The sequence below is a fragment of the Pteropus alecto genome, unplaced genomic scaffold (genome assembly GCF_000325575.1).
Source record: "Pteropus alecto unplaced genomic scaffold, ASM32557v1 scaffold131, whole genome shotgun sequence".
In the NCBI taxonomy this organism is placed as follows: Eukaryota; Metazoa; Chordata; class Mammalia; order Chiroptera; family Pteropodidae; genus Pteropus; species Pteropus alecto.
In genome coordinates, this window is record NW_006434709.1 from 1,746,302 (window position 1) to 1,769,527 (window position 23,226).

At 40.8% G+C, this 23,226-nt stretch overlaps 1 protein-coding gene across 2 annotated transcripts in view; it reads left to right on the top strand.

The window, feature by feature from the left end:
- Positions 1-1,517: 1,517 nt before the first annotated feature.
- Positions 1,518-23,226, top strand: part of TGFA (transforming growth factor alpha) — a 93,129-nt gene continuing 71,420 nt past the window's right edge. The window contains exon 1 of one of the 2 annotated variants that reach the window (XM_006909509.3): positions 1,518-1,922. In XM_006909509.3, the coding sequence (XP_006909571.1) occupies positions 1,883-1,922 (40 nt within the window). In that variant the 5' untranslated portion in view covers positions 1,518-1,882. The remainder of the gene's footprint in view (positions 1,923-23,226) is intronic. The other variant, XM_015587640.2, reaches the window with a different exon arrangement.

Here is a 23,226-nt window from a genome sequence, read left to right on the forward strand (position 1 = left end):
CCTGGAAAACTGATTTCTTCCTTTCTGTAGCCAAAGCCAGACTAATGAGCCACCAGGAAGGAGACAGATGAGCCACCAGAACAGATCAATATTAGTCTGAAGAAGGTGAACACAGATGCTTGAACGGGGTCAGGGACCACTTACTAAAGAAAGTGTATATGTGCCCTGTACATGTATGGCTGTGGGCATAGGTACCCCAGCACTTACCATAAAATCCTCAACCTCTGTAGCCAAAGCCAGACTAATGAGCCACCAGGAAGGAGACAGATGAGCCACCAGAACAGATCAATATTAGTCTGAAGAAGGTGAACACAGATGCTTGAACGGGGTCAGGGACCACTTACTAAAGAAAGTGTATATGTGCCCTGTACATGTATGGCTGTGGGCATAGGTACCCCAGCACTTACCATAAAATCCTCAACCCAGATCACTGCTGAAGAATGGTTTTGCAATATAAATTTATACTGTTTTCAGAATCTCTTTCCCCCCTGGTGCTCCCTGCTCAAACTTGGAAGCCAATGGCCTGGTGCTTCCTTTTTGAAACTAGGCCTCTCAGCTCATATGAAACAAACTTAGCTGGTCAGCCATGAGAATCTGCACCTGGAGCCAAAGAAATAGCAAGAGATTCCGCCTGTTCTCCTTCCCACCCCACCGAGGGGTTAAGAGAACAAAATTAGTCCCTGAGCTCAGGTCATCTGGAGAATATGACTGGTCACTGCCTTCCCGGGTTATACTGTCTCCCATGGGTGGTCCCAGGAAACCTGTGGTTCTTTCATTCTCTGCTCAGAATGTCTTCCCTCTGTCCCCTCACTTCTCCAAATTCTAGTACCAGGGGCCAGCTTAAGGCCACAAATCCTGAAAGGGCCACCCAGGTGGCTCCAGCATATGCATCTGTCTCTCAGGGTACACTTGTCGGCAAACTACCGGCTCCTGGCCTCCGCTGCCTGTGGCGTGAAGTGGGCTGAGCTGGGCTGGGGGGTAGCAGTAGCGGTAATCAGATGCCCCATAGACAGACCCATCATCATTACCAGCCCCAGGCCATATGTACGAAGAGGCGCTAATCTTAACAATGTACCATCCTGGGAATGTGGGGTGGCTGTGCTCCAGTGGCAAACGTCCCTAGAATCAAGTGTTTTCTTGGATGGGGCGCAGGTAGGAAATGTGGTTTAACAAATTCTTCACTTGATTCTGGGGAACACTTTCCTTGGTCCAAGTCTTGGCAGGCGGCTAACAAAGCGCACGGGTCGCATTCCAGGCCTCGTCTACAGTAGCTCGCTCGCTCTGGGGAGCGCCTCTGCAGTGGCCCTGGGCACAGGTGACCCTCTCCAGGGCTGCTCCACTCCGCCGCCTAGAGACTAGAAGCTGCCACCGCGCTGGGACGATCCTCCGCAGCAGGCACCAGCCCCTGGCGCACGAGCTCGGGGCTGCACTACACTACTAGTCTGAGGGTGGGGTCTGAAGTCAGGCGCTTCCTGCCTTTTACTTGGCCTAGGTGACGGGCTCCCGAGGCTGGGCTCAGAGAGTCCCCGTTTGCCACGCCCCGCCGCCCGCGCCCTATATCGTGCGTGAAGCTTCTCCGCCCCCAGCCCCAAACCTCCACCCCCTATGCCCTTAGGGGGACACCCCCATTGGGGCGGGAGAGTGGTCTGCCGTGCCCGGTCGACAAGTGGTGGAGAGGTGACGGTAACCGCCTTCCCATTTCCGCCTGGCCGGCAGTGCGGTAGAGTGAATGCCAGCAGAGGTCCTCCCTCCGCCCGCCTGCGCAGGGGCTGGCCTTGCTTCGCCGGCGCCTTTTCCCCCGCTGCACCGCGGAGCAGCTTCGCCACTCGGGCACCGCAGGTAGAGCAGGAGGCTGGAGCGCCTGCTGCCTGCTGCCCGTAAAATGGTCACCTCGGCTGGACAGCTCACCCTGTTCGCGCTGGGTATGTACGCTGCCTGTTGCGCGTCCCCTGCCCTTGGTGACACCCCGCTTTCCCCTGTCCTCTCCATTTCTCTTTCTCGGGGGTTTTCTGCACTCACCTAGGAAAGTGGAGGTTGGCTAATGCTTTTCAAAGGTTGGAGGTTAAGAGGTAAGGGAAGTCAATAGGTCTTACTGGGTTTAGGGGAGCCTGTTCCAAAGAGGGGACCGTCGAGCTCCCAGGCTCTCCCCGCGAAGTGGTTGCCCCGGTTGTGCGTGAGAATGCCTACTTGGGAAGGGGAAGCGGTGTGCTCACAGGCTTGAACTTTAATCCGCCGTGTCTGTGTGTTGGTACACTTGCCCACACCTACCTGCTTACCTCGCTGTCTCCAAGCCCGTCTTCATTCGCGTCGTCGGTAGCGTGTAGTTCACAAATGGGTCGGACCCTCCAGCTGGACCTTGCCTGCTTCCCTTTCATACCTGCTGCTTACCCCTAAGCCCCAGCGACTGGCAGATGTTCACAGTCAGCAGAGGCACCCTTAATCTAACTTTCAGTGCTCTCGAGCTTTGGGGTAGATTTTGGATTTTTGTGCGGATTAATTGTTCTTATAATTAACTTCCCTGGCAGAAGTGGTTTAAGTGTCAGCCGAGGGCAGGAGTGAAACCCTAGACAAAGCGTTGCCAATTTCCTTTGAGTTTGTTCTTTGATGGGAACGAACGATGGGGGAAGGGAGGGGAAGTAAACTCCACAAGCCCGCAACCCGGGCTTGATTCTGCGGAGCCGGTGAGTTTTCAGCGGTGAAGTTCGCAAGTCCGTCTGTACGTGGCGAGGTGCAAGTGCGTCTGTAAGTAGTGAGGGGCGCTGCTCCGCGCAGCACCTGGCAGGCTATGAACCTTCGCGGTGCTGGGTCTCTCTGGTGTTCAGGTAGAAGATTAACACCCCAGGTATCTTGGTTATTGTTGCGGCTTTCGTGAAATGAATTGTTGTGTCGATATCCCCCGAGTTTAACTTTGTGAAGCAAGTTGCTCACCACAGGGTCATCTATTAGAGTTTGAGAAAAGCGATGGACCACGCCCCCCCGCCCCCATACACCCAACCTCACAAACACGCAGAGCCTTAGCCAGTTCTGTTACAGTTTCAGGGGGTTCACGGACCCGCCTAAGAACCGCAGCTTAAGGGGAGGCATCATCTAAGGGAAGGAAAGAGCAGTGGTGGAACCGGATCCTCCCAGCTGTACCCTCGCATGAAACTCACCAACAGGTGGCATGATATGGACAGCTTTTTTCTAAGCTTTTTCTAAGACCTTTTTTTTTTTCCGATGGTTGTTCTGATTTAGAGTCTGGTTGTTTTATCTGTTCTCTTTTGCCTAAAGCAATAAAACATTACCAATACAATAGAAGCCTCCCATGTGCAGTTCCCTGTTGTAATGTTGTTGTCATTCTAGTAATCATGACCAAAGCTCGAGCATTTACTCTTTGTCAGGCACTGTGTTAAGTGTTTGACTTGTATTAACTCATCTGATTTTCACACCAACCTGAGGAAGAAATTATCATCCCCATTTTATAGAGGAGGAACGTGAAGCACACAGGGCCTACAGTTAGTAAGTAGTTGGGCCAGGATTCTTAGAATGTGAAAGGAATGTGGCTATGAAAAGTCTCCTTACTGTGGTTGCTATGGTCCCATCTCTCAGGTTTGGGACTTTGCCTTGAGGAGAGATTATGTGGAATACTATGGAACTTGATGTTAAATTGGGTTTTCTGTTGAATTCCTAGGACCTCAAGGCGGTCTTAGGTTATTCAGTGAAGGTTAGAGGCAGGAACAGTGAAGGTAAACACACTTGAGGAAGCCTTTGCAAGTTGTCGCACCTCCATCCATCATAGTATACTTGCCCATGAAGACTGCATTCATTCGTCATCTAATTGTTCTCTTTTGCTTAAATGTTCAATTTGATCTTTGTTTCCTTTCTTAAAAGATGTATAAACTTAAAAGATGAATCACCGTGTAAAAACTGGATCGTATAATTCCAAAATGTGAGCAGTTGAAAAGTCAGGGAAAAAGAAAGCAAGAGTAATTTACACCAGTGAGGATTCCTTTTTATTTATAATTCTTAAAAAAAAAAGTTACTAGCACTTCTGCCTCCCACTTCACTTTCTGCTAGATTACTAAATACGCATCAGTGCCACATGCCTCTTTAATTTGCACATTTCCTCCAGAGCTGCTTTCCTCTCTAATTTTCTTAAATTAGTTGAAGGCAGTTCCAGGCAAACCAGCCAGTGTTCCATCACTAACCAAAATCTAGAGAACCAAGATCTCTCCCCTCCTTCCCCATTTTCATAGGAACAGTCTGAGAAGGAACCAGCTATTGATGCTCCTGATTACTTGGAACCTGACTGAGCATTGATTGATGTTTTGGTGGAGAGAGTGTGGAGACTTAAATGGCAATATTGGAAAAATAATCCAGGTTCCTGTGGTAGCTGCCCTCCCATGTCAGGTTTCCACTGCTGGCAGGACAAACTCCAGTCCCACATCCTCCTCTGTGTCCAGGAAGCTAGATGTGTAATCTTGGGCAAGTTACTTGGTTTCTCTGTGCCTTTTCTCATCTCTAAAATGGTGATATTAATAGGGTTGTTGGATGTATTTAATGAACATAAGATTGGTGCCTGGCACATAGTAAGAGCTTAATTAATCTTAGCGCCACCAACATTATCGACATTGTTATATGAACCCCACAGAATTTCATTGCAGGTTTGTCAATTTTATAACTGGGAGAATTGTCTGTCTTACTCAACTCACCTCCCTGCTCCCCATCCCTCTCAAGCCAGAAAAATACCACCTGACCTAAAAATCTGCCTAATGATTTTCATGAATATCATTTGGCAGATGACAAATTCAAGCAAGTTTGGGAGTTCTTTTGGACATCACAAATTCTTTAATTTTTGATGCAAAGTATTTGTGTCCTCTGTAATATTCAGTAGTTTACTGAAGCCTGCACTAAGTTCCAGTTTTCTCATCTGTAAAGTGGAAATAATAAAACTATACCCACCTCACAGGTTGTTATGAGAATCAGATGAGATGGTAAAGATGAGGCTATTTATAAATTATAAAGAAGGCAATCTTAGTACTGTTAAGGATGTGTAGAGATGAAACCGGTCAGCTTCCCTGTGGATTTGGGACTGAGTGACCAGTAGGGGGCATGAAGTAAGATATTTCTCTATTGCATGGAAATTATGTCTTCAGTGTAGACAGTGGAGGTTGGCCCAGGACACGGTTTCCTTATTGGACAGCCATATTAGGAAAAATTCACTTAGAACATGGGCTATAAAGGTGTATATAGAAGCCTTCGAGGCTGTTTCCCATATTTGCTTTTCCAAAATTTGGTTTCCTCAGGATAATTGATCTTTCTGTAAATACTTAATGTTGCCTGAAAAGGGGACTTTTCTTATGGGAGTAAATGATGCTTCCTGTTACTATGGTAACGTATGAAAAATAAATGACTTTTTCCATTAGCCGTATCTGTAAGGGCCTTTTGAAAGTGTGTTTGAACAGGGCCCTACTCTTTGGGCTGCCCACTAAAAGGGATGGGCAATGAAAGTGGAGGTTGAGTCAACCAAAATGGGAATAACCTGATACACTGAATTGGGCTTTTTGTGCTTGGTTTTACATGCAAACCTCTGTAATATCTTCCACAGCAGTGCCCTCAAATCACAACTACCTAGAGGATTTGGTAAACCAGATTGCCAGGCAGGAGGTCAGGGAGTTTGCACGGCTAACGAGTTCCCAGGTGTGGCTTATGCTGCTGGTGGGGAGGAGACAAGAGGCACACCTGGAGAACCACCACTCTTCAGTGGGTTGCTGTTAGGGAAGCCTCTGGCCTAACCAACTACATTTTATCTAAAAGTACGTTCTGACATTTATAAATGCCGCTGTGGATTTATCAGCCGTTGTTACAGGTGCTTTCATGGCCTGTCTTGCTGACACAGGAAGAGTTAGAATTCTTGCTGAGATCTCTTAATTGTCGTAGGTGTTCTTGTACCTTACCCAAGGGAAATGTGATGATCAGATGTCATTAGACTTAGGCTGACCAATGCTAATCATGTCACTCTTTCTTTTTTTCTTTGGATTGTCAAAAACTGACCATTGTTTTGCTGCCATTTCAAATATTTTTAATTACCTCATTTTAAAGTGTGAACTCAATTTATGCTAAAGGCTAATAGGTTGCATCCAGATAGAGAATTGGGGTGCTTTTGTGGTGACCTTTGGGTTTGTTTTGCTGTTTTTCCCCTTGTGAAATGTAAGGTCTAAAAATTTTTCATAGGAAACTCTGAATCTAAATGTAGAAGGAACTCTTCAAATACAAGGCATATTCTCTTTGGACCAACTCTAAAAATCTGGGTAAATTCTTTTGAAGCATAATAAATTGGTTGTATTAAATATAACTTAAATTTTTGTTACCTGGGCTTAGAAGAAATCGCAAGTTTATTGAAATGGAATTTTATGTATTTGCTAGTGCTTTTTTTAAGTCAGAGGAAACAATTTCCTTTCACATAAAGTCTGCTTGTCAAGTGAATTCTATGCTTAATACTTTTGCCTTTAATTTTTCTTTGTCCCCTTACCTTGAAAAGCTATCAGTTTCTAGGGCTTCTTCAAGAAGGGTTATACGCAAAACTCCTTTGCGTAACAAGCTGGTACATATAACTTTGTGGAGCTCCAGCTTGCTATTGCCTTACTTTTTTTGGTTTTAATCTTTGAATGTGCTAACTTTTCTGGCTGGGGACCTCAGCAGCAGAGTTCTGGCCCCTCCATGTCCTGCCTTGGACTAACATTGGTTGTACACACCCTCTCTTCTCTCTTGTTTGAGGACTTCTTGAGGGCAGAGACTCCTGGGCCTTTATCTCTGCTCTTGGCCCTTCTGAGCACAGGTGGAGCCTCAAAGGAGACCACTAAGCACTTGATGACACCGTGCGGTGCCCAGTGCTGGATGCTCCGAGTATACACTCAATTGGCCAACACTTGGCCACATAGTTACCATTAATCCTGAAAAATGCTTTATTATGATAAGGGTGGTGGCATATAAATTCTTGCAACACCAATGCAACTAGTCATCAGGATAGTGCTTTATTATTTTTTTTAAAAAAAATAGATTATGATTTAATGTTTTTAGTGATTGCAAAAACATATTTTTTCTCTAGACCATTTAGAAAATTCCAGAGAGCATAAGAAAAAAAAGTGTTTTAATGACCTGTAATTCTATCACCCAAAGATAACCACAATTAACATTTTGTTATACAGCCTATGGATGAAGGTAAAGGTAGATGGTCTTTAAAAGCATATATGCATTCCAATGAATTAATTTGTTTTGTAACCTTTCATAATAAGCATTTTTATGTCATTAAATATTCATCCATAATGCCATTCATTTAGTGGCTAGGAAATAATCCCTTGACTGTATTTATTATAATTTAACCAATTTTGAAGCCCTTTTGAGGATATAGATTTTTCCTTTTTCTCACTGTTATAAATAATACACACTTTGTTGTTGGAAATATAAATTGATATAACTTTTTGAAGTCAATGTGGCAAAAGCTATCAATTTTAAGTGAGCAAAACTTGTGTAATCGATTCTACTTTTTGATAAATACTTGCCTAAATATGCAAAGAGAAATGTGAAGGATGGTGATTATCGACTCATTTATAATAGTAACAAGTAGCCAGTACCACACTGTTATAATTACTTAAGGTGATTCCTTAAATAAGTTATTTCTGTATTTTAATACCATGATTTACTATATATCTATTTAAAAGAGTAAAGGTTTTCATGATATATTAAATTTAAAAAGGCATGAAATCATATGTATAGGTTAGTGCTTTGGTTTGAACTGGTTAATTTTTTCTAACAAGCAGATTTTAAATTTATAATACTTAAAGTCAAGGAAGATAAATGATATAACAGATGTTCTTGTGTGTAAGTATTTGATACACTTTCGATTATTTAGGATAAATTCCTAGAAATTGTCCTTTTCTCACACCAGCAGTATATGAATGCCCATTTTCTTAAATCTTCCATAACATTAGAATTTAGTTTTAACATTTGCCAAGATGATTGGAGAAAACAGGTTTCATAAAAAAAGTTTTCATATTTAGTATTTGTTAGAATGAGTAAATTTGTTGGCCATTGCCATGCCGTTATTTGCATCTAAACCTTTTAAAATTTTTTCCTTATCAATTGATTATCCTTAGAGCTTTATAACAACACTATGTATAAAAAGGATATTACTACTTTGCAAGTATTTCCTCTATTTATTGTTTGTCTTTTACTATTTTGTTTATGATATTTTTGACATATCTAAGGTTTTAATTCTTTAGTAGCAGAAACTATTAATCCTTCCCCTTAAGCTTTCTACCTTTGCTTGTATATTTAGGAAAACCTTGCCTATGCCAAGGTAAGGCAAATATTTACTTGTTTTTTTCTTCTAATTCTTTCGTGGTCTCATTATGTTGAGCTATTCTATCTATAATTTATTCTACTGTGTGATGTGAGGTACAACTCGTATTTCATTTTTTAAAAAATAACCAATCAGTTAATAGTCTCAATTGCTATTTTTGGAACAATCTATCCTTCCTACTATGGTTTGAAATTCCATTTTTATCATATGCTAAACTCTTATAAGTCCTTGAATCTGTTTGTGGAATTTCATTTTCGTTCTATTATTTTGTATTTTTGTCTTTATTGTGATGTGTTCATTCATGTAGTCTACACATATTTTTGAGCACCTATCCTGTCCTGGGACTGCTTCTAGATGTTAGGGAATTAGCCAAAAATGAGACAAAGTTCTGTTCTCATAGAGCTGGTGTTCTGGTGGGTGAGACTTTCCTCCCATTCTCTATTCTAATTGGTTATTTCAGGTATTTAAAAGTTTTTTTAATATTTATTTTGTAATGGGTTTTGTTCATTCTAGTAGTCCTTCAGTTGATCTTAGATTTCACAGGCATATGATCATGCATCTTGAATAGTAATAACTTTGCCTCCTTTCTTTTAATATTTTTATCTCTTATTACCTTTTATTATAGTGCTGGCTAGAACTTTATAAAGAACAGTTTTGAAAAGGTAGTAGATGGCCTTGTATTTCTCTTACTGATTATGTTCGTAGCATTTAACAATTTAGTATGAGGATGACTTTGTGGTAAAAATACATATATTAACTATGTATTTATATATGTGTATGTATATAAACTTTAAAATGTAATTCTCTTCATAACTTACTAAAAAATTGGCCCTTTATTTTTTAAAGCAGGATAGAGAATATGAGTTATCTCTTTTTTTTTCTAATATTTTGAGGACTTTTATTGACTCAATTATGTTAAAGCCATACTTTAATTCTGGAATGAACCCTTCTTAGCTACATGGTATTATTCTTATTCTCTATGTACTCCTAAATTTGATCTGTTCTGAAGTGTTTGGGGCCTTGTTTTCTTTTTTAGGTTTTGATATCAGCATTATGTCAGCTTTATAAAATAAATTTTAAAACATTTCATCTGAATCATGCTCAGCGAAATAAGCCAGACAGAAAAAGTTGAAAATCACGATATCACTTATATGTGGGATATAAACCTAAAAGCAACAAATGAACAGGACGAATAGAGACTCATGGACATGGACAATAGACTATTGGTTACCAGAGGGTTGGGGGAGGTGGGAGGCCGATAGGGTAAAGGAGGTCAAATATGTGGTGACAGAAAGAAATCTAACTATGGGAGGTGAACACACAGTGTAAATATATATATGCCTTACTGTTAAACTGTACAGGTGAAATGTATTGGATTTCATTAACCAATGTCACCATAAAGAAAAAATTATGGTATAGTTATTAAGTAGAATACTACTCAGCAATAAAAAGTAATTTAAAAAAATTGCATCTGTTTTATGCTCTAGAATAGGTGAAATATGAAAATCTGTAGTTCTGTGAAGGCTTGAAAGAAATTGCTTATGAAGCTTCTGAGCCTGGTCTCTTTTTAGTAGTCAATTAGAATTTTTTACCTCTTGAGTCATTTTTGGTAATTATTTTCCTCACAATCTATTCAATTCAGATTTCTAAATTTTTAGCACAGATTTACAAATGATATCCTTTTAATTTAAAGTGTCACTTTTGCATTTGCAGCCCCAGTTAATATGACTTTACCAAATATGAAATAAAGTAAGCACCTACTCCCAAAATAAAATATATTTTGTTTTATTTTTTGATAATGATATTTTAAGAAAATTTTTCTTTTTAATCATTAAGCCAAATTTATGCTTCATATTCAATAGTGTTCCCAGAAGCCCAGGTAACTAACTCGTTTACCTACATAACTGTACCAAAGTTGTTATAGTAATGCCATTTCTGATTTGGATGATGCATCGCATTCTAGCAGAGGCTGCTAAGTCGATTCCTGTTGTGTTCCTTAACTTTTAAAAAGTTTAAAAACCTCTAAATACATTATCGTGCCCATTAGATGCTACCGTAGTGTTTGGAACAAGACAACCCAGCTTATATGGGAGATATTTTTTGTTGTTTGCTCATTCACTTTTTGTTTATTTCGTGTTTCGTTTTTAAAATCAATACTTCTAGGTCAAAATATTGGATTCTTACAAAGAGACCATATCTTCAGCTTGAGTTCTTTAGGGCCTTTGATCTGAGTGTGAATGAGCTCAGTAAATAATTCTCTTAGGTGCTTAGAGGTAGCTTAGAGATGTACCTTGACTGCTCTTTCGTCATCTCTTGCCAAGTCTGAGGCATTCTCTGTGTAATTACTCTACTTTCAAGAGGTACAGGAGATTAACTGGCTAAATGGTACACATAATGTGGTGACAGAAAAGCAGCCAAAGCTGATAAATGAGAGGTTTGCAATTACACACTCAGCTCCCTCCCTCCGCAGGCCTTGGCAACCAACTGGGAAAACACAAACTTAGGATACTTTTCTTGGTTGAAAGAAACAGCTCAGAGACCAGTAACTTTTACCAGGGCAGTGGCCCTGAGTAATTAGCATATGAACTAAGGAGAGACATAACCCTTTTACCTTATTTGGCACCAAGCTCAGTTGAAAACTCTGAACTTGAGCACTTCTCACCTTGGGACAGCTTCTGGGTTATTATATTGGAGGAGGACATCATCAGGCCGGTTTGCATGCTGTACACACCCCCTGCCAGCAAATTTAAACAATGACAGATGCTTTTTGCAACATAGCAGACCTTGGGTGTTATAATTAGGGCTCCAGGGGATGAATCATAGGCCCCTGAACTGGAATGAAAGCAAGCCTGGGGCCTGAGCATTTTTTAGAAAGGTGAGGTAAACTCAGAAGTATTTGGGGAATACTTCTGGATCTGGACTCTCTCTAACCTCATCAACCACTCCCCTTCCCACCAAATAAAACCCCCCAAACAAACACACTTCTTGTGCTTGCCACTATGCAGTCCACTTAGTGTTCACAGAGCATGTACACCCACTGATCAATCACCATCTCCCCGTGTGGGCCATTCAGGATACGCTCCTTCTCTGCCTGCCTCAGGTCCATCCTACTTATTCTTTTCCCAAAATGAAATGGAAATCAGTATCTACAAACAAAAGAATCTAAAATAAACACCCCCAAATTCGACTCACCAGTGACATCCTCTTGCTCAATTTAACCAGCAGGTATCCTATCAGATCTCATTCTGTATATAGACATAGATATTTGTGAATATTTGTATATTCACTTTTTTCCCTTCAAAAATGGCATTTGGTAGATTGTTTTAAAGTTTACTTTTTACTTACACTATATAAAAAAATAATTCTGTGGCAAAAATTTAAAAATATGTGTCGACCTATTATTTTTTAATGACTATCACACATTACATTATACAACTCTATCATTGTTTATTTATCTATCCCTTATTGATTGAGATGTAGGTTATTTCAAGCTTTTAAATATTGAAACCTGAAATGAAAAGTCTTACAGCTAAATCATTACCAGCATCTTTTAATTATCTTCTATGGACAAATCTCTAGAAATGGATTACTAGGTCAAAGGTACACACTTTTTTTTCTCTTAACATGTTTTGACAATCTGCCTTCCAGAAAAGCTGTTCAAATTTATACTTCTACCACCTATGTGTGAATACCTATTTATCAGCAAACTTGCCTATGGTGAATATTATCATTTTCTAGACTTTGCTAATTAGTTGGCAAAATAACATCTTATTGTTTAATTTCTATTTCTTTGGGTAAGACCAAAGTTTGGTACAATTGAATGATTTTTCATTTTGAGTATTTGAATGTATTTTCTTGTGGATTACCTATTTCTGTCCTTAGTTATTTTCTCATTGATTCGTAAGCAGTTTTTTAAGATACCTTGAAAATATTTTCTTCATGCCTTTTAAATGTGTATGTTTACAAAAGTATGGTTTTTTAGTGTTTTTTTTTTTTCACTTTTAAGGACTTTCTTTATTCTTATGTCCATTATTTCTTTATGATTTCTACTTTTGCATAATACTTAGTCTTGGGGTAGGAATGCATTTGCAATGACTATTTGATCTCTCATTTTCCCTTGTTTAAAATGTCAATTTCTAGGTAATGTTTTTTGGTATAAGATGTGAGATAAGAATCTAACTTGCCTTTTTGTGAAATCACGATCCAGTTACTCTAATACCATTTATTGAATCCATTTTTTCTCTACTCACTCATTTCAAAACCCATTTTCGTCAAGTGATACATTCTTAGGAGTACTAGGACTGTTTGTGGAGTTTCTGTTCTATTCCATTAATAGGAGCCTACCCTGTAATGAATAATTCTTTTGGATTGGGAACACGTCATTGCCCCAGGAAATTGGGGCAGAAAATATTAAGATCCAGGAAGTATACAGTGTATTATAGTGGATATCACTTCACTTCTCCCTCTCATGACAAAACTTCCACTTCCCTCCTACCTAAGGTGTGTTGAAGGAAAAGCACTGTGATAGAAGAAAGGAACATTTACTGTAGTGGAGAGAAAGGTTATTTACCATTTTTTAATCCCTGAGGAGAAAGGCTGTTTTACCTAATTCCTTAGCTTGGTCAAAGACTGATGGGCATTAGGTCTCAGTCCACTGAAAGGAATGGTGAACCTGTCTTTGCTCTCCTAGTCTTTCCAAAACTTTGTGCTTTGCAGGAATTAGGGGTCAGGTGGCAGGCCTGCGGTCCACCATGTGACATTCTAGTTCACAAAGACTGTATATTTTCATGTCCCCTTCTCAAATGGGAATACTGTAAAGTATGCTGTGGCAGACTTAGAACTACAGAGCAAACCTTGCACATCTTGCTGGAGCAAGGAATAATTAAGGAATCAAAAAGGAACTTGGCTGGCAAGTCAGAACAGTGTTTTCTATATTAAAACAAACTCAGTGAATAGAATGGAAGATTGAAATATCAAAATTAATTTTTAGAATATAAGACTTCATATAAATTGGTTTTTTTCTTCGATTGTTTCAAACTATGCCTTCAGACTCTAAAGGAATGAGTATGAGTTACTTCTTTTTGCCATTTTGGGGATTTGAATGGAAAAGTTTAGAAGTACTATCCCATGTGGATGACTAATTTTCAGATATTTAAAGTAAAATAAGACAATAACTAAAATGAATAACTTTATCATATTCTGCTTACTTTGGATTTAATTTGCTTTACTTTTTCTAACTTTTCCTAATCCAAATAAATTTAGATATTGATTTTAGACTTTTCTTCTTTTCTAAGTCATTCAATGCTATAAATTTTCCTCCAAGCACTGCTTTTGCTGCATCCCATACATTTTGAATTTTATCTCCATTTTTATTGAGTTCAAAATATTTTTTGATTTCTCTGAGATTTATTCTTTGACCCATATGTTATTTAGAAGTGAGTTGTCTGATCTCCAGTATTTGACTCCTTTGTGGTCTGAAAGCAAACATTGAATGATTTCTAGTCTTTTAAATTTGTTAAGGTATGTTTTATAGCCCTGAATGTGGTCTAGCTTGATGAATGTTCACGTGACCTTGAGAAGAATGTGTATTATGCTGTTTTTGGATGAAATAGTCTATTGATTCAGTTATATCCAGTTGGTAGATGGTGTTGTTGAGTTCAGTTACATCCTTACTGATTTTCTGCCTGCTGGATCTGTCCATTTCTGATAGAGGAGTGTTGAAGTCTCCAACTATGATAATAAATTTATCTATTTCTTTTTAATTTTTCTATTTCTATTTTTATTAATTTTATTATAATTTAATAAGATTATTATTAATTTTTAATAAATTCTACTAATTATTGCCTCATATATTTTGATGTTCTATTGTTAGGCACATATATGTTAAAGGTTATTATGTAACTTCATCATTATTTAACAATTCAGAAGCTTTTCAGAAGGTCATCACTAGTAAACTGTCATCCTCACGTGGTACCTGCAATTATTGTAAAACTTCCATTACTACTAGTGAATGCGAAGTTCCAGTGAGTAGTCTTCTTCTTTAGTTAAGCAAACTTGGCTCTATTTTAACTTTCCTTGTGGAGAGAAAAAAAAATACAAAAAGCATTACTCCAATTTCCTGGACTAGTGCTCTATTAGGATCAAGACAATGGGACTGTCTTTGATTGAGGCCATCATATCAAGTAAGTTTTTATTTTGAATCTTCTGTAGGTTGTAAAAGGTTTCAGTGTATGAACTGGTTATGCCCCAGTGATCCACTTGAAAGTGAGAGATTTACACTTAGGAAAACAACATCAACTCACTATGTAATGTGAGCTTATTTTCTTATGAAGTGCCTCTTTCCCCTACTGTGGAAGAGAGGGAAAAATAAACAAAACACTCCTTTCAACTACACTGGATTTTTTTTTTTATTTCAGATAAAAAGCAGGACGTTTTTCTTTTAACAGTAATAACAGAGGCATTTGGAGTATCTCAGCTGTTGTCCCATGTAGGCTATACCCAAGTGATCAAACAGTAGTTGTGATTTTTGTGAAGTGGGCCTAATGTAATGTGGTTCTCATTTCACCTAAGGTAGCTATTTTACTTACATATGCTGTATTACAGAGCCAAAGGGATGAATAACAAAAATAAGATTTATCAGCTCAAAGTGAGGGATGCTATTTATTTGTTTGTTTAGGTTACTTATTTGATATATGGGTTATTCAGATTGTCTGCTGGGTTTGATGATATTAATACAGAGGGCCATGACCTAGCTCTTGCCCCTAGCCCTTGAATTCTTTGTAGATTGTAGCAGAAGCAGACACATAGCCTTTAACAATATGATGAGATACGCAGCAGGCACCTTGGGCTCAAGAGGAGAGTTCTTGATATGGCAGGGCAAGGCATTCTCTGAAGAGATAATGGCCACCACTTAGAACAGTGCCTGGTACATGCTAAACTCTGTAAAGCTTTGTGTGTTGCACAAGCTTCTTTAACCCATCTATCAATCCTATGAGATATGGTGATTATCCCCATTTTACAGATGAGGATTCTGAGGCATAAAATGTTACGTAACTGACCCAAGCTCCCAGCCAGCAAGTGGCAGAACAAGGATTTGAACCCAGGATCCTTACGGCTGACCTAGCCATCCCACCATTCTGCTTCTCTGTCAGTCATGGAAAGCTGTGAATGCTGAGATATGTAGAGTACCATTCTGTAGCAGACATTAAGCTAATGTAATCAGACTTTCAGACAGCCACTGCCCTAAAGATTTACTATATTGAAAGTAATTATGCTGGCTAAAAAGAGATTTTGCTACTTCCCCATGCTGTGAAATATTACACAGAAACACATGTGATAGAGTTCTTTTTTTCCTCCTTCAGTCAAGAGTCCAGAGCTTCAGAGAACAGATAATCACAGTTGTACTTGATTTTGTTGTGACCAAGGAACCTCTAATGATAAATTCATTAATGGAGGTCTGTTTGCATTTTTATGCAATTTTATACAATTTCATACAATTTTAAAAAGGTGTTTGTTTTAAAGGGTGATCTCTTCCATTTATACTTGAAAATCACAGTACACATGAGCTGTAGTCTCTAAGGCCCTCTGCTAAGGTGCTGGCTTCACCTCCTCCTCACCCATTTCTGTACCTCCCAATTGACATTTCCCCCCCAATAATAGCGGAAGATAGCAGAGTCTTTAACAGTTTTATTATGACACATTTAGTTCTTCACAGTCCAACTAAAGATAGAATCTGTGTTAGCACATTTGCTAATAGCTGACTTACTTTCAGACTCTTTAGCCTCAACCTTAGCAATGACATGTACCCACAAAAACACAGGCATTTCCATTGACTTGATAGAATAGCTGATCAGAACAAAAATAGCATAAAAACAGCATTTACAGTTTCACCAATATATGGGAACTTCCTTCATTCGGCTGGCAGCATTTTTCTGATGCCCTTCGCACCTCTGACAGTTTAATATCTGGACCCTTGGGTGTTAGAGCAGTGCCACAGTGTGGATTCTACAGATGATTATTAAAGATGATCTTTTTGTACCTTAGGTAAAGGTAAAGGAGTTGTATACATTGGCAAATTGTATTATTAACACAGAGACCAACCAGTGGGATGGACCTCTTTTCCAATGAGTGAGCGGCTGAAAAAATGTGGGTTTTAAAAATCTGTCTTAATTAAAGGACCTTATTTGATAATCCTTTTCCAGGACAATCTCTCCTTAATCTGTAAATGCAAATCATTCACTCTATGCTTTGCTTAAAGTAGATTGCCTCCACTGCAGTGGCCCTCCACCCCACCCCAAAAAAGTTGACTGCTTGGTAATTATGTAAAATCCTATCCTGCTGGCCCATGGGGGAGAAAACATTGATGTTTTAGGGAGCCAGAGAATCAAACTATCCCCTGAGATTTAAACACATAGACAGTAGCTCCTTATAAAAATTCTATTGTTCTCAGAGCAGAGGGCCCACTCGTATTTTCCACAGGGCTTCTCCACCCTTCCCTTTAGGCTTCCTTGATCTTCACTTGTTCACCTAACCTCTAGTGACCCACTACCTAACAGTTCTTCCTCTGATCAATGCTCTTTAGTTGTAATATTCGGCAGGAGGAAAAAAAAAAAAAGGTTTAACCTTTGGGGACAGAGAAGTCTCTTTGGGTCAGAATTTTACCTTTCCAGCGTGCACCTCAGAACCCAAGGAACCCAAACAGCATGGAGCTGGTGAGTGATAACAAGGAAAAGACTTTGGTGAAAGGAGCTTTGCTGTTTTCCAGCGGTAAAGAAAACCAACGTGCTTCATCATTCATAGATGGGTTTTACCTACTAATCTGGGAACACCACTTTCCCTCTGTTTTCTCTTCTCCTTTGGGAGGAACTGCCTGAAGCAAGGAGAAGGTTTTGCTCCAGTGACTGACTGTTCACAGGCCAAGGATGGAGACGGTCTGTCTGACAGGCCAGCTCTCTCTGCAGTGCTCCCGCAAGCCCGCCCTCTGGTTGAACAGTTTATCGGCACTCCTAGCCTTGAGAAGTGAACTGCAGGGCGGGAAGGGGGTGAGGGGTTGTGGGTATGTTTTTTATCCCAGAAAATGGGATGTGATATGTATCTTCCTTTGAATATATCATTAAGCGAGGCAGGTACCTTTGTGAATGGGTGAGGGGGTCAGACTGCAGGGCACAGCCCCCTCCGTGAGAGGTCTTCATCCCCGAGAGTTCCTAGGCCCCAGAGGCTGGTCCCGGCTCAGCCAAGAATGCCCTCTGGGGGCTGTGATGTCATCCGACTCCACTACAGAGCAAAAGTGAGTGAATGGCCTCACTGTTTGTCCTTGAAGATAAAGCCATTCACTTTTGTGAAAAAGCATGTTTAGGCTCCCAGTAAAATAATTAGAAAGCATTAAAGAAATCTGGGTTGTTCTAAAGTACCTCCGATATGCTGTTTTTGGTTTTTTCTACTTTAGCCTCTTAAATAAATGGTTCAGTCGTTGTTTTCACCTGGGCTGTTTATCACCTGATGAGCTATTTTCAGAGACTTCACAGGCAGAAATTTTCTGAAAATCTAGGGCTTTGTTTATATAAGAACCTGTTCTTTGAGGAGGTAGAGAAATCAATACGAATGAATAGCTATTGATATTCTTAGGTCCTGCCTCCCTTATGCTGGGGGTAAAAAGAATCCACTTCGATTTCGTAGTCATACCAACAGGTGTCTCTGGATAACCTCTTGCTCCATTGATAATAATCGTGTGTGAGAATGTGTATGTTTCATTCAAAGGTTTCCTTTCCCACTTCATGGGCTTTTTCTTTCCCCTATTGCCCCTATCAACTTCTGCAGTGCCTTGCACAATACCTCACATTTAATAGTTGACAAATATGTTTTTATTGATGACAAATAATTTTCCCTCCAAGTCTCTCTTCTGTCTTCTCTGCCATCCCTTCCCCGGCCCTCACTTCCAAAACATCACTGACATACCAACAAATATTTTATGAGAAGTAAGAAATGGTTTCACTTTTCTAGACCAACTGTGATCACTTGGAAGTGGCTCTTTAGAAGGATTTAAAGGCTGCATCTGAGTTAGTGGGAAATAGTGCTGTGATCAATTAGTAATGTCTGCTATGGGCTCAGTGTGGAGGTGGTGATGCATGTGCAGTATATTTGATTCCTGCTCAAGATGGTGGGGCTTTCTTAAGAATGAGAAAAAGACATGTATTTCCAAGGCATTAGATGAAGATGTCCCCACTTATGTTACTTACATTTTATGCCTTTTAAAAAAATACAGTGCTCTGGTTTTTAAAAGGTATTCCGTAAACCTAATACCATAGGCATGGAAGTGCTACAGAGTCCTATTAGGCAGGATTAGCATCCCAGCAGGGCAAGGAGCCTGTGAGGGTGTGGACTGGTATGTCCTGTCATCATTCAGGTCTCAGGTATTTGCTTCCCTTCAAAGTAAGAAGCAGAAAACCACAGCTAATGCTGGATGACGAAGCTCTGTGTTGACATTCAAGTCAGCCCATCTCGGGCCTTTGATGAGTTATTTAGCAGGAGTGTTCTGGCTGCCTCCTGGTCAGGAGGAACACTGACTTCTACCTGTCTTAGAGGGAAGGACTCCTTTCCTAAGAGGATATGTGGCATGTCATAGTTCCCCAGCCCAGCAGCCGTCTTGGTGTTATTACGCCCACATCAGTGGGGGCAACCATCTCTGTTTAGTTCTTTCCTCCAGATACTTTGAGGGATATTATGGAAAGTAGAGAGCTGGGCTGTGCCTATGCCTACAGGGGGCATAGAGACAGGACATTTAGGGCAGAGAAACTCAGAGCAGAGAATAGCCACTGGGTCTGCACATTTGCAATTTCCATGTGTTCTGGGCATAGGTCAGCACAGAGCCTGTTCACTTTGCTTCTTGCAAGCCCTTCACTTCTGAGCCTGGATACTTTGGTCCAGCCTGCAGGCAGTAACAGAGGTGTATGTGGTAAGTGGGATTAGATACCGTGTGATTTCCAAAAGTCCTTGCGCACAACTGTCGTCAGCTGGAGGCTAATTTATCCCAGATGTCGAACGTATATCTTACAGGTAAACCTGGGGGTGCGTTGAACTGAGATTTCTAGGACCTGCCTGAGTATGACCAGGGCCAGGACCTTCTTCATTCTGGCTTGTAGCATCCTGGAGGATTTCAGGGGTAGTGAGCAGACCCTGGAGGGGAACTGTTAATGAAAGCTTCTCAAAATACTTTAGAGAAGTTTGAGAACATCAGGGCCAAGATAAAATTGACTTGTGTGGCTTTGACTCTTGTGGGCATTCAGCCTGCTAATAGGTTTCTCTAGGCCTTTGTTCTTGTATGTTTATTCATTCGTTTGCTTTTTAATTTAGGTGAGAGAGATGGGGTCCTCCATTTGAGGTGGTCAGGAAATGTTTTGGAAGACATTGATGTTTGAACTGGCCTTGAAAGTTGAACCTGGCCTAGAAAGGTGAAGAGAAGGCAGGGGGATAGTAGAGGTAGAGATGGGGTAAAGAGAGGAGGTCCGTGAAGAAACAGGCCCAAAGCGTACCTCCCAAGTTCAGTCCTCCCAAGTTCAGAGAGTCCTATCAGCTTTGATTATTTTATGTTCTACATCTGACCACTTCTCACATCCTCCCCGCTACCCCTCTCATTTTCGCCTGGACTCATCCCCACTCCTCCAGCGCCAGTCTTGCCTCTTTTAAGGCTAATTCTGTTCTTGGTATCTTGAGCAATCCTCTTAACACATGCATCAGATGCTGTTGCTCCTCTGCTCAAAACCTCTGGTAGCTGCCCAGTGTGGAATAAAATTCAGACTGCTAGCACTCCCCGTGAGAGATGTCTGCCCTGGCATCTCTCCAACCTCGTTTCCCGCCGCTGTCCCACTCCAGCCACACCAGCCTTCTTGTGCTTCTCTGAACAAACTAAGTTCTCTCTCACCACAGGACCTTTGCACCTGCTGTTTCTTTAGCTTTGGATGCTCTTCCCCCGAGATATTTATAGGACTGGTTCCCTAATTTTATTCAGGTTTCTGTTAGATGTCACCTGTTCAGAAAGTACATCCACAATGACTATCCACACACACACACACATACACACATGCACACTGTCTGCATTATTTCTCAGAAAGCTGTCATTGCAAAAAAGTTCTCATGGTGTCTTATTCCACAATGAAAGAACCTGGATTCCATAAAGTCCTTATAAAGTGCCCCTGCCCAAGTGGGAGTTTAAGTGTTGTCTTCTTCGGTTCACACTCCCTAGACATCTCTATGGAACTGTCTGGTAGGTTTGGCTTGAAAAAGAATTGAATTCATTTAGCAAGTATTGTTGAGAGCTGTCTCTATGTCAGGCACTGTTCTGGGCACTGAGGATACAGCAAACCAAAAACTACCATCTCGCTCTCTCCCCCACTTCATCCCAAGAAGACAGAAATAAACAAACAAACCTACAATTAACTGTCAGGACGCAACAGTGCTGGGAGCCTCTTGCCTTATTACCTTGTTCATAGGTTTTCACAGAAGGATGATATTAAACATCTAAAAGGCCTTCAGCATTGTCTTGTTTCTTTGCCTGAAGTGTAAGAAAAGACAGGAAGAGGAAGATGGAAACATTCTCTGTAACTGTAGCTTCATTTTGTTATGACAAAGGCTGTGCTTGACACCCACTTGGGAGCCCACTCTTAGATGCAGCTGGAGGGCCAAGAAATTGGATGAAACCATCCTTCTAGCAACTCATATGCTGCTCCCTCAGTCTCAGAGCTGACGGCAGCCGACAACAGATTGAAAATTATATTCATAATTGTCCTCAGATGAGAGACAGCACATCTGGGAAACGTTATCCACTTGATGTTAGAGGCCACAGAAGCAAGTCCGGTTGCCCTGAAACTGAGATACGGCATTTCCCTGGTTTTTTCGAAGGCTGCTCAGATTCCTGACTGTGCCTGTCAACCTCTCCATTGGAAGACTTCTCTGGAAGACCTTTTACCCATTATTGCTCCCCTGTGATCCCGTCCCCTGCCTTCCCCCTGGCCTGTTTCCATGGGGAACGTGATTCTCCTCTGCTTCCTCTCATCTGACGTGCTCCCAGTTTGAGAGGGAGGCTCAGGGTTCACAGCGGCCCAGCCCAGTCAGATCAGCCACTGACCAAAGGTGGTCATCGCTTCTCCTGGGAGCCACTGTCAATAAACATTTAGCGAGCACAGCCCTACACCACATTTCACGACATGAGAAGTAAGTGTGCTTCTTGCCCTCTCTAAGTTTTCAGCTAGCTAGAATTCACAGAGATGGCAAAGGCTGGCCGGGAAGCGAGCTTTGTTGTCTGTCTTTATACTCTGCCAAGCTGATGGGGCAGCATTGATGCCAAGAGCTGTGGGACTCCGTGGAAGGCTGCAGTGTCTCCTCTATATTTTCAGAAAAGTCCAACCCAAGCTACTTATGCCAGCTTGGCTTTCCTAGGAGAAGGACATTGTACTTGAACTTAGGGAAATGATAGGACTAGAGAATTCGGAATGTGGATAAAATAATTTGGTTTCATAGTGTTGCAATTGTCATCAGCTGGGGTTTTTTTTGTTTTAATTGAAAATTTTTTAGAGCAGTTTCAGGTTTATAGAAAAATTGAATGGAAGGTGCTACGCCCCGATATACTTCCTTACCCCACCCCACACAATTTCCCTGGTTTTTAACATCTTGCTTTAGGGTGGTACATTTGCAACAATTGATGAGCCAATATTGGTGCATTGTTATTAATTAAAGTTCATGTTTTTAAACTAAAGTTAAATGTAAACTAAACCCTTTAATTTACATTAAGGTTTTTTCTTTGTGTTATGCAGTCTATAAATTTTGACCAATGTATAATGACATGCATCCACCATTGTAGTATTATACAGACTAATTCACTGCTCTAAAAACTCCTCGTATGTCCCCTGTTTATCCTTCCTTTTCTCCTTTTCCCAAACCCCTGGCCACCACTGATCTTTTTACTGTCTCCACAGTTTTGCCTTTTCCAGAATGTCATAGAGTTGGAATCACCCGGTCATAGTCCATAAATTTTTCTGATTGTTTTCTTGTCTTCTTTCACTTAGTAATATGCATTTAAGGTTTCTCCGTGTCCTTTTGTGGCTTGCCAGATCATTTCTTTTAATTGCTGCATAATACTCCATGGTCTGGATGTACCACAGTTTGTACATTCACCTACTGAAGGATGTCAGTTTTCAATCATTTGGGTAAATCCCAAGGAGTTTGATGGCCAGACCATATGGCAAGACTATGTTTAGTTTTGCAAGAAACCACCAAACTCTCCTCCAAAATGACTGTACCATTTCATCAGCTGGATTGGTTTCCTACCCTACTTTCGCTTCGATGAGTCTGGGTTTTCTAGGCAATGCTTCAGAAATACACTGAATATTAATATTCCACAACCTTGTTCTCACTGCACTCCTCCCTAGGACTTAAATGTGCAAGGCTGCCACCCACATTCTTCTTTCTTTCATCCTCCTGGTCTCGCTAGCACTAAATCATCCTAGCAGAAAACTCCCTCTTTTTCCTGCTCCCTCTGCTCTTTGCTTCTCATCTCTACCTTGCCCCCTCCCCCAAAGGCAAAGAGGTAATAGGGACAGAGGCAGGAGCACAGTGGAAGAGATCCCACTCCCATTTTCCCCTGGAAGAACTACTGTGTCTTCCCCAGGTTTTTGTCTTCCTTTAAAATGCTTTAAGTTGACGCCACTGAAGGGTACATGATGCTCTCCACCCCAAAACTGTGGGGACAGGCATGCTTAGTTCCTTACAGGTTTGTCTCAGTCAGCAAGCAAGACTCTTCCCATATAACTAAGCGCTTTTGGAACATTCGTGAACAGCTTTGCTATGTGTGGCCAGAAAAACTCCCGTTGGCCTGAGAAAAATACGTCAGGAGC